This window comes from Eucyclogobius newberryi, unplaced genomic scaffold (assembly GCF_026437365.1).
Source record: "Eucyclogobius newberryi isolate DKJ021-1_F unplaced genomic scaffold, fEucNew1.0.hap1 SCAF_17, whole genome shotgun sequence".
Taxonomy (NCBI): Eukaryota; Metazoa; Chordata; class Actinopteri; order Gobiiformes; family Gobiidae; genus Eucyclogobius; species Eucyclogobius newberryi.
This window is the reverse complement of record NW_027315801.1, coordinates 31,013,300-31,025,820: the sequence shown is the minus strand read 5'-3', so window position 1 is coordinate 31,025,820 and position 12,521 is coordinate 31,013,300. Positions and strand designations below refer to the sequence as shown.

At 41.6% G+C, this 12,521-nt stretch overlaps 1 protein-coding gene across 1 annotated transcript; it reads left to right on the top strand.

Moving 5' to 3' along the window:
• Window positions 1-479: 479 nt before the first annotated feature.
• c1ql4a (complement component 1, q subcomponent-like 4) lies at window positions 480-11,650 on the top strand. The gene is made up of 2 exons (XM_072449966.1): window positions 480-1,262; window positions 10,680-11,650. The coding sequence occupies exons 1-2, from the start codon at window positions 723-725 to the stop codon at window positions 10,857-10,859; spliced, it is 720 nt and encodes a 239-aa protein (XP_072306067.1). The 5' UTR covers window positions 480-722; the 3' UTR covers window positions 10,860-11,650.
• The last annotated feature ends 871 nt before the right edge of the window (window positions 11,651-12,521 follow it).

The window sequence follows — 12,521 nt, the reverse complement described above, 5'->3', positions numbered from 1 at the left end:
AAAACAATAAAAAAATGACATTTTGAAAATGCCAATTACCTTATTAAGCTTATTATTTTGTTTTTGTTTTGCAGATGTACATTTACTCACTGGAATCTCTCAAACACCAGAGTGTGCAGAAGGAAAATGAGGAGGACTTTTAATATTGCTGAATAACAAGTGTGACAAACAGTCATGGTGCTCCAAAAGGCCAGTACGATGAATACAGGAAAACTCAGAAGAAAAAGATTTTATTAGAGAGACACACAAATAAATTTAAACAAATTTTATGTCTTAATAAAACTGAAATGAGTTTGACAGCCGTTTCAGTGGCTTTTCAAACACCTCTCTGGCACCATGCTCAATGTGAAACTGTGAAGTGAGATTTCAGAAAGAGGTGAGCCACAAATGAACAACAATGGCTGAAATTATAACTTAGTTTCAACTTATTGATAAAACAAAATATTTTCTCTTTATTTTGTCTTTGACCCAGGTTTCAAAGGAACCCCATTGGACGATCATCTTATTGGGATTTCAGCTGGATTCTGTGTTACAGGGGGCTCTCAACAACTTGTTTTATATTTTTCTCATCCTTCACACTCTTGTAGTCTTGTTCCGATTCTCCCAGAGACTTCACCCTGGCCGGCACTATTCCACCAAAGGGGGAAGAAGACTTCCTGACGCTGGCCGCTTCGCGGCTCAGCCGTAGGAAACGTGTGATTGGAGCTGCAGTGGGTGTGGCCATGGTTCTCGTACTTTTGGTTGCCATTCCTCTCCTGGTCCACACGACCAAAGTGGGGAGTGTTGGAAATGCTGGTAGCCATTATGAAATGCTTGAATCCTGCAAAATGGTATGTGACACAACAGCTCAGCCGGGCCAAGAGCTGACCGCTGTGTCCCCACCACCACAGGATTACTCTGGAAAGAAGATCAGGTCTGGTCTCCGTGGGCCACCAGGGATCCCCGGACCCCCAGGAGCCAGAGGAGCTCCTGGAGAACCAGGCAAACCCGGACCACAGGGCCCAGCAGGCCCGGGCCCAGATGGCTATTCCCCCTCCCTCTACTCTCCTAAAATCGCCTTCTATGCAGGGCTGCGCAGACAGCACGAAGGGAGTGAAATACTTAAGTTTGATGATGTGGTCACCAATGTGGGCAACTATTATGAGCCCAGCACTGGGAAGTTCACGTGTCCACTACCTGGCATCTACTTCTTCACCTACCATGTCCTCATGAGAGGCGGAGATGGCACCAGCATGTGGGCCGACCTAAAGAAGAATGGGCAGGTCAGTCTGCTGTTTGTATGTATGCACACACACGCACGTACGTGCATCTCTTCACTGGTGACCATCCATGTTTGACTCACTCACCTCAGCAAAATTGAGCGTCTCTAATTCAGTGCACATTCCACTTAGTAAGTGTCAAAATGACAGGAAAAGAATGAAAGAGAAATCTTCCTCCTCATTAAGAGGAATCCGTGGTATATAGTTTGAAATCACAGGCTAGAGATATTTGCATTCCCACATGTAATGGAGCTAAATGACAAGTGGCAGAATGGCGCAGCCACTGTCAAAAGAACAGTCTAATTAGTAAGTATCATACACAGAGCTTGATTATCGCCTAAACAGCAGAGCAAAAGAGCACGCCAGAAATGCCTGTCAGGACGCAGACTAGTCAGTTTACACCTCGGCTAAATAAATAATGAATGTAAAATTGAGAGTCCACTCATCCACTCCCTCATTCCCCAGACACTAATTAAAGACACATGGGCTGATGGGAGGTGGGGAGTGGAAAAGGTGGGATAAATCACAGACATTTCACCAGACATCTCCAAATTCAGGAAATATTCTTCAAGTTGTTTGTCACATTCATTCATTCATTCATTCATTCATGAAGGAAGCTAAATGCAAATACTCACCTCTCAGCCTCCACACATCAGATTACTGTATCATGAGAACCTGCCGCAGATAACAGACAACAGCCTAATATTACAGCTGAGTTAGAAATAACACAGAGCACATTTACACTTGAGCAAATGTTTAAAAATCATTCATCTTTCAGGTGCTGTTTTATTGTATGTGCATAAGGCCACAGAGGTGAGAGGCTGCGGGCTTAATGTTCATATCGTCATTCAAGCCATCTAAGACTGTTTAATAATTTACTCATCTTAGATTAGATCTTCTGCCGAGTGGCTTCCCTCCTCAACCCCATATTCTGCTTGTTCATTGATTCTCCATTAATTATCTTTTCACTCAACTCAATTATTTAACCTCACCCAGGTCTGTCTGACACCCGTCATGTGCTCCGCTTCAAAAATGTGCTTTAATCAAGTACTCAACCAGAAAGTCATAAACCCAAGTGCTATAGATGAAAATTAGTGTAAATAAATTGCCCGTGGAGTGTGGGATCGTGTAGCAGAGCTGTTGAAGCCTTGAGGCAGACGGGTACAGCCTGAGGCCAGTCAGTGGCTGGGGTCTGCTAAATGGGCACTATGTCTGACAAGCTGGATTGCTAACTCCAGAATTAAACAGCCTGCTTTATCATTGCCTTAGGTGATAAAGCTTTATTGGATATTTTGTCTGAGCTGGGAGGTTTTTTTTGAAGCCTTGAGGAGAATCTACCTTTCCTTTTTGATTACTCTTACACAACATACAAGGCCATTTGACGCAGCACCACCAAACTTTTCAGCTGCAGTCTTGCCTTACAAACTCATCATTGACAAATAAGATGAATGTGGTTTGGATTTTTAATACATTTTGTAATGTTTGATACAGCCGCTTTGAATTAATCACATGCAAAGCAAATACTTAATTGAAGTGGGGAAAGACCAGAACCATGTGACAATATATTTAGATTTTTAGCAAACCCAGCAGACAACCACTCTGGTATCTACAATATTTTGTGTTTTTATGTAGAAAAAACCTGCTAACCCTGTTGTTTAGACATGTATGTGTTGATTCTTGTATTAGTTAAGCAGTTTATTATTCAGTCTTTGCTGTGACTTAAAATTGCTTAACGAAACATCGTGTCTTGTACTAAGATTATGATGCACAGCCAGTGGTGCACCTCTTATCGGTTTCAAACAGATACAATGGATATGTAGGCCCTAAGATTTTCTATAATGAATCGTAATGCTGCATAAAAGACTTGTCTGTCCATTTAGATAGTATGTGTTCTGACAACACTAAAGCGTCAACATGACAGGAACATGGTGAGATGTCTGCCCTGAGACAGTAAAGACAGTGGGAGAGGCAAGAGAGGCAAGAGAGACAAGACAAGTGGGTTCAAAGGGTGGAGCAGAGGAAGACAGATGACTTCATGGAGGTGTAGAGACAGTGGGCTGGTAGACGAGGCTTTGGGGAGACTGCTGTGAAGGCCAAAATGAGATCAGGCCCGATGACCAATGGACACCCACTCTACACGTCTGACAGGCTATCAAGGACGAGAGAGACACAATAAGACCAATCCAGTCTTGAAAATGTTTGTGCACTATATTCATCATTGAACATTAACTCACTCATTAAAGCCTTATAACCTTTCATGGTGGTGCTTCAACAGAACAACAGGCAGCAGATACAAAGAGATGCAGCCATTTACTTCATAATAATAATAATAACAATAATAATAATAAATATAGCCTCAAGCTGCAATGTTCGGCCCTCGCCATGCTGCAGCCACGCAACGCATTACACCAAATGCTGAATCTGTGGCGCTATCGCACCTTCCCCCCTTTGCTTTACAATTAGGAGCATTATTGCGGACTGAAAATTTCAATATTTTGGGAAAAGACCGTAATTTTTAAAATATAATTTTGGATAACTTTTGATGGCCCATTCCTGAAGATGAGTCTCACAAAATGTCTGGTTAATCGGGCTAATGTTCGGGGAAGAGTTTGTAAAAGTAAGCATGTTCAGATTTTCCCATTGGAATAACATGGGAGGTTTCTATCATTGTAACAAACGTGAGTCTCATTGACTTTTTTGATCGGGATGCTAAAATCAAATTTTGTGCCAAATTTCACAACATTTTTAAAAACCTAATATTTTACTCCCCATATGCCATTTAATTTCACTCTGTAGGGGGCGCTATCACACCAAATTAATTTGTTTCACTTCAAGTAGATTTAGGGCAAAGCGTTCAGCAACTGATTCAAATTTGACGCAATTCAGACTTTGTATGTGCAAATGGCAGCAAATTAAAAATTTGGGAAATTTCTGAAATTCTAGCTACAGTTTGCGGCTTCACCGCACAGAGACCAAGACAGATATCCAAATAATTTGGATGACTTTTGATCCCCAACACAATTTTCACCCAATTTCAGCTTTTTTTGGGCTCTAGGAGGAGTTTGTAAAAGTACGACAGTTGGAAAAACTCCTGAGTCATGCCTAGCAAATATGATCCAATATGGCTGACATTTGGTTGGGCCGACGGCGTTGGCGTAATCATGTTTTTGGCCATTTCCATCTCTCAATGCATTTTTTGTACATTTGGGGGGCTTCAGTCACCCGCGACCCCGAAAGGGAACAAGCGGTAGAAAATGGATGGATGGATGGGGGGCGTTGACACGCCGAATTTAAAAATGTTAGAAAAAGCTGATAGCCAGAAAATAGAGAGGCACGGTTTTTAGAGGTGTGCAAACTTTTGTCACGTTTCGGCAATGTTCACTGGCTGAAAAATAGGGGGGTTGGTCCCGAGAAGAAAGAAAGAAGAATATTCCAATGCGAAAACAATGTTTCTCATTTTTAAACATATGCACAAACACACTTTCCTTCGTTTTGGTGTGAGTCCCCAGTCACTGATGAGCACTTTCATTATTTTTGAGTGGGCTCGGCCCACTTTGTGTTATTGGCCTTCTCCATCCATCCATCCATCCATTTTCTACCGCTTGTTCCCTTTCGAGGTCGCGGGTCACTGGAGCCTATCCCAGTGACTTTGGGCCTTAGGTGGGGTACACCCTGGACAATGGCCAACTTGTCGCAGGGTCAACACAGAGACATAGACATTACAGACAGCCATTCACTCTCACATTCATTCACTAGGGCCAATTTAGAGTCACCAAGTTTACCTAACACATGCATGTCCGGAGAACCCGGAGAGAACCCACGGTAACACGGGGAAAACATGCAGACTCCACCCAGAGAGATCCTGTGATGTTGGCCCTCTATACAATAATAATGTTCAATGTTTGCATTACATGCTTATATGCACAGAACATATTCGTGAGCTACTTAGTGCAAATGAGCGCTTTACATAGGGAAGCGGCCGTTTCTCACCGACTTAACATGAATGATAATGTTATATTTTCCTACTACTAATTAGTATGCACGGGACGTGCATGAGCGGAGGAGCACGTTAGTGAGTGTTTGGAAGCGGGCGTGCGTTTCACGCTCCATTTCGTGCGCACTTTCGCAGCCGGACTTACTATCTAATAGGCCTCTCCTCTCACCAGCTTGTGGTGCTGGGCCTGATCTTTAAAAAAAAAAAAATAGCCCAAAAGTAGTGAATTCCTCAGTTCACACAGCCAGTAGTGAAATGGGCTATTCAGCTTGAATAAGTTCAGCCTTTACTTAATGCGTGCTCTGTTACGGGCCCACCTGATCACACCCACATTCTACCTTCACCGATCACTGCAGCCTGACAGGCCCAAAGCACTACCTCTCAATAGGCAATTAGAATGTAATTGACATACTAGGATAACATATTTGTTTTGTACGTTCACTGTATCGCCCAGTCCGGTTTCTAACATGTTATTTTTACTCATCTAATCTTGCAGGTACAAGATGATGAATTTGTATTGTATTTCTATAATTATGTAATATTGATTTAGCTTGGGCGAGTAGGTTGTAGCTGCTTAATATTCAACCTTTGTAGCAAATGTTATTAAGACCGTCTATACTAATGCTAGTGTGTTTTATGCTGGAGAAGGCAGGTAATACGTCTTGCATGGCTTTTTAAGCAACCTCTCCCTCCTCTGCTTGTTAATTACTTTGCATGGCATACTTGTCTAATGCATTATGTGTCTAAATATCCTAATACAAAGTGCAATGTAGACTAATAGATATCGGCTCAGGCCCATTTAATCTCTCCTGTGTTTTTCACCTGTCATAGACTCTTTTAATAGCTCACTAAAGGTCACGTTATTTCACATAGAACTGTTAAAATGTCATCACTTCCTGTAATGACCCTCACCTGTTTTATCTTTGTACTGTGACTTATAGGCTACAGGTGGAATGTAATTACTGCAGTTCTGGTCACCAAAGGTTCATTTAAATTTCGTTTAATAAATCACTAATCTTAGGCATTTTAAATTTAGCTCCATTTGGAGTTATTTAGACCTCAGGCGTAAGTAATTCGACAATACAATCTAATGAAAACTTTAACGGTGGAACAGATTCCACCGAGGCTCAAGAGGGAAAAAATGGACGAGAATGCTGCTTAGAAAGTGTGAACCAGTGGTCTTCCCAGAATTTACTCACACCATTTTATTACCGGTATTAAAAATGGTGACAGTAACAGAGTAACTTAATAGAATGTAAACTAATAGAATTTGTGAGCAACAGCAAATGTAAATTGTGGATTTATTGGAGCAGAAATACAGTTGTAGTTAAACAAAACCAGGGCTCATTAAACTCATCTGTTCTCGGGGACAGGATGAGGCAGCCTTTGTTGAGCGGGCTGTAATCCTGAATGGCAGCAGGTAATAGCAATCTAAGGTATGGCTCAATGCTACAGTCTCTTGTCGCTGTGTAATCCCCTGGCTCCCCGAGGTAAGGGAAAACCTATTCAATAAATATTCTATTTCCACAACACCGCCCTCCTCAATCCTGCTCCTCTAACCTTCTCCATGCCGGGTGCCGGGGTCCCCTAGGTAAGTTTAACAGCTACTTTTCTATTGTCTCCGCTCTAAGAGGTCAGTATATCACGCTGAATGAATCCTGTCACTTTTATTACCAGTGGAACAGAGTAGCACAGATAAAAACAGGACTTTATAAACCCCCCGCCCGCCAAGCTCTCACAAAATAGCTTTGCTTGATCAGTTTCTCTCCCTCTACTCCCCCCGTTTCTTTGCTTAGCCCTTTGGCCCTTGCTTTTGTTTTTTCCTTATAGTATCCCATTGTCTGTCTTTTGTGCCACAGTTGTGTTGTAAATGACACTGCCACTGCCCCCCCACCGCCCGCACCCCCATCTCCTCCTTAGCTCCCAGGAGCGTTTAGTAGAGGCCTATAATGAAAAGGCTAGGCGGAGACATAGACAGCCACAGGCGAGCCCCTGGGGCCCCTGCCTCACGCCTCACAGCCCTGCCAGGCTCAGGATCAGTGCAGTGTGCTGCCAGTTTGCTCGGATCAGCCTGCGCGTCTTGTCGTATCCATCGCCTTCTCCTAATCCAACCATGGAGCCCTTATCCCTGTCTGTCTGCCATCTGCATTAATATATGGAAAGAATTATTCTATCTGCTATACATCGCAAAGCAGAATTTCACATTGGCGGAAAAAATGTTGTTGTGATAAATATTCGTCCGTGAAAAATATGAAGAGTGAGGGTTGAATAGCCAAGACGGGAACGAACTCTCTGCTGTTACACTATTTGGCCAAAATAATGAGCAGGATGACATATGCCCAGTGTCAATACACAGTCACAATAACAGCATCACTGTCAGAAGCTGCCAAAGATGCAAATGTGATATTGGCTGTCACGACACATGTCAAGCAGAACAACAATATAACCTTTAGAGATGACAGAAAATATTTGAGAGATGGTTCTTTAGGGGGTCTCACATTAGCACGCAAAGGCAATCTATACATTTAGCAGGGATATGATGAGAATATTTGAATGTGACAGATTGAAAAATAAGAATTAAGAATTGCACTTAATCAGAAATTTAAGTCTAGGGTTTGGTGCAGTATTTTCACAGCGTTTAACACCAACTTGTTAAGCTTTGCACAAATGATGCATCACACATACCGACTGCGACAGTTTTGATCATTGTCTACAACAACAATGGTCGTCACAGAAAAGCCTAATGCCGGCTTGATGACACATTAGGGATACATACTCGGCTGAAAGATGGACAGGCAAAATGGATCTGTACAAGTGTGTGGGGAAAGGTGGATATTTTTTATTACACTAACTCGGGCCTGGTTGTGGTCGATTGACAGTTTTCAAATGGATTCGGGCTCGTGGGGGAGAAATGCCGTTGTGATGGGGGGTGACGTGATGGTAGTTGAGTTGCAGATTTGGGGGCTGTCATTGTGGAGCGTGGGGCCCGTCTGGATGGTGACAAAGATTGAGAGCCCCGAGCTCAGATGGACAGCGAGACAGACACAAGGCCACTGACGGCTGACATGTGTCAGATAATAGCAACAGCGACACCAGGATTATTGATGGCCTGTGTTCAACTCCAGAGAATTAGTGGAGGGCCAGACCGTGGAGTAATTATACTTTAAAGAATGGTTAAGAAAATGTAATGGTACTAGGTCTCAGATTGGTAAAAATGTGTTTAGTTGATGATAAGAGTGTGACATTTGGTATTGATGTTATAGTGGATTTCTGGAACTGGATATTCTAGTGTGATGCCCATTTTCCATATCAAAATTGTGATAATATTGTGAATGTTGTTTTGAAGAAATGCAATATTTTAATATCAAGTCAATTGTTAATATAAAAAATGCTACAAAACAGCTGATTAGACATAAAAATATTTTTTTTTTGTAAAGCGTCAAATAAGATGATATTTCCGTACTTTCCATTTTCCTTTTGTCTGACAATTAATCCTCAACTAATTATATTTAAAGAGATATTTCAACACATTTTTAATGATGCCTACTGTAAATTAACAAGTTGCATCTAAAAGCGCAGGGGCTAAAATGGAATCTATATTTATTGTTAATCTACATGTAATTATCGTTATAAAGTGGAGACGCTTGAACCTGACGTGAAATGAATAGACAAATATCTGAGATTCACAATGCAGACAATTTACAAAAGCAAAAGAAAATACATCTGAGCCTTGTACCTGTGCACATGTTACAATTGTTTCTCAATATTTGCACTACAAGTTTCCTTTAGAGCTGTAACTGAGTGCAAGCATGTGTGTTTAAATGTCGACGATGAGTAAACCCAATTAAATGTGTTAACAAACAAGTAAAGATCCACTGCTCCTGGGTCAATAAGGCAGAGCTCACACGCCGCATGCAAATGGAGGTGTCTGGCTCCGGCCCGGCCACTCGATATCATGCATATTGAGTTCGGCCCGGGATCATACGCAACAGGTCAATAGCCGTTGGAGGAGAGTAATGCTGCTCCTCTTGCCGGAGCTGGTCTCCTCATAGATAAACCTGTTGTCCCCAGTGAGTGAGCTGCTCTGCACTTCCTAATCATATCCCCATTGGTGGTGCTCGGTGCTGAGCCCTGTCCATTGCAGATCAATAGCTGGTGGAGTGGCCCTGTTCTTAGCTCACCTCTGGGGCCAAGGTTCACACATTCATCCGTCTACACACCCCGAGGTGGACCCCGAGGGGCTGATGTCGTTCTTATGAGCATCTCATTTTGAACACATAACTTATCAAGCCAGTGGTGTATATGGAATGTGTCTCATAAAACAATGACATGCCAGCAAAATGCATTGTCAATGATTGAGCTTGCGCTGAACGTGTTAATGGTTGATGATGTCGGATACGCAATCCAGTATTTTCAAAGAACTCTCCATTTTGTGTCCTCTGCAGATTGTGTTTGACTTTGAATAGTTTCCCTAAATATCATCATTCATAAATGATTGTATGCATATGAATTATTCAGCCTAAAATTTTACTTTGTTTGACCCCAGATTTTTGTGTGAAATTAGTGATAATATTTTGGTGTCTGAGCTGCACACTTGGCCATACCTGCTTGCCAATGCCCGATGTCGTCACCTCACGGGAGCTAAGCAGGTCAGGGCCTGGTTAGTACCGTACTTGGATGGGAGACCGCTGAAACTCCAGGTGCCACAGTGGGGCACCTGGAGGAAATTGTTGTGTCTTTAGGCAATTAGTGACCCTCATTACTAATTAAATCACTTGGAGTGTTTAGACGGTGGAATAGCTCTATATAAATACACTGTAATAATAAAGTAACAACCTGTTCAAAAAGGTCCTCTACGACTGTAAAGCATAGATTAATGCTATAGATATGTTTTATTTTGAAGCTGTGTTATGTAAGATAATCCTTTATTGTCCACACATGAGGAAATTCCATTGTTGCAACGCAGGTAGATACAGAGATCGATAGAACTCTTATAAACAAAACTCTTATAAACAAAAACTCCTATAGACAAAACCTCTCATTTCCTAATAAGGAATGGAGGGGAAAAATGAAATAAAATAAAAACAGCTAGCGTAAGATAATACTAATAATAATGGTAAAATAAACACTCTATTTTCATCAGTTATATGCACATGAATGTGACATTATTTCATTGTAATGTGTTGTCACCTTGCAAATTTGTTTGAATCAAACTGTAAAGTAAATATAATTACATTGTTTCTATATTAAACCACAAAAGTACACAGAAAAACAACTAAAATGTATGATGATTTGTCAACCACTAAAATAATCGTTAAAAAATCCTTAGATAAACAAATTCTATGTGAACAACAATCAGCGCTGTGTCTGACATTTGGAAGTGCTCGATCTGATTGTGGATGCGCCTCTCCTCTCCACGCTCACAGGTGAGAGCAAGTGCCATCGCTCAGGACGCCGATCAGAATTACGACTACGCCTCCAACAGCGTGATCCTGCATCTGGACGTGGGCGACGAGGTGTGTGTCCAGCTCGACGGGGGCAAAGTGCACGGAGGCAACACCAACAAGTACAGCACCTTCTCCGGCTTCCTCATCTATCCCGACTGACCGCTGTCCCGCTGTGGTCTGCGTGTCTCCAAAACACACCGCCAATGCATGCACTCCTGTACGCAGACATCACAAAGGACTACTGACCATACTGAGCCAAACTGCTTTGATTTGCACCTCGGGTCTATATCCAAATGTATCAATCTGTACAGTGTAGGTGCACAAAATGACTGCACGTTGTGGCTCGGAAATATCTTTAACGGAATCAATGTGTCTCAAATGAAGCGCCATCGTATCAGAATATATTGAGCAGCATCATTCTAATTGTGTTTTAATGCAATAATGGTGTCAAGAGTGCCATTAATCAAATTGGTGAAGCCAAGGCATACCTTTGTTGTAGCTATTGTAATCTTAACCCATACAGGACCGTCTTGCCATGCTTCTTTCATACATAAATGCCAAAATATTATGCAAAAATGTTAAATATGTTGGATATTAAAGGCAGAAACTATTAAGGCCCTTCATAATTTACATGTCACTCGGATTAAGAATTGATTTTGTATTCTTGTTTTATGAATGGCACTTTCATTGACAATGTACACTACTTAAAAGTGCATTTTTGATTGCGTGTTTGTATTCAAATACAAATTGAAGCGTGTGTGGTGTGAACGCCTGTCTTAAGTTAAAAATGTTGTGTATCTCATAGATGATTTCATGTATTTTACAATGACATATGTCCTTTATTTTTTACATGTTACATTATATGTGTACATAGTTTATCTTAAGATGGACTATCTTAGATGTTAAATAGATTGAACAGATAATATTGCTATTAAAAATCACATACCCTACGCAGTCTTTTGTGTTTGGACATGGTTTCAGTTGCCAATGGCACTAAATAAGGTACTGTATGAACCCGAGGACACTTGGACAGACACAATCCTGTTCACTTTTATTTCAAGTGAAACTGACTGGAAATTGGACCCATGTCCGAGCCTGGGATCGAAGCATCAGGAGCAGAGCAGTCATGGATTTCCAATATGTCTAGAACACAGTGTCAAAGACGAACATTAAATCAGTTGCCTACATTGAGCTCATCTCAAATTACAGGCTGCAAATATCAGAAATAGATTTAATTTAACAATAGTGGGCTCTATTTGGACAAAACAAGATACATTTGTTCTACGTTTGGGGAGTTATATATTCTCCTTAAACATAAAACTTGCTCCTCGAAAAAGAAATTCACAAGAATTTGGTCCAGGCAATAACATTTCAATTAAAGGGTAATACTTGTCACATTAACTGGTACAATCTTGGTTCACAAAACACACCCACCTTTGTCTGGGATATGCCAAAAATAAAATGGTTTAGTATGTGGAAAGGGTTACAAAATAAATAGATGTCTGTGTGGATGTGTTTGGACATACAGATTTGGTATAAGGGCCTTGCAATATCTGTTGCTTCTTTGGCCAAGGAGGACGTTACAGCGCTGGTCAGGTCCAGCCCCGGCTCCCTCCTCTGCTCTCTCCTGGCAGATTTCAGTTGAAAGTTAATTGGACGAAGAGAGGTCTGAGACAGGCTGCGCTGAGGCCCATTAGTGATTCCCCTGTCGAATGCAGAGCCACGAGGATCACAGACTCACAAATAGGAGGATTAAAATAATCAATAGCCTTGACTTCCATCGACCACACACATACACACACCAAGTAATTAGAAGACAAG

Bases quoted from the DNA above. Each gene is read 5' to 3' on its own strand.
- c1ql4a (XM_072449966.1), top strand. From the start codon at position 723: ATGGTTCTCGTACTTTTGGTTGCCATTCCTCTCCTGGTCCACACGACC. The intron at 1,263-10,679 runs GTCAGTCTGCTG...CCACGCTCACAG, and splicing joins ACCTAAAGAAGAATGGGCAG to GTGAGAGCAAGTGCCATCGC.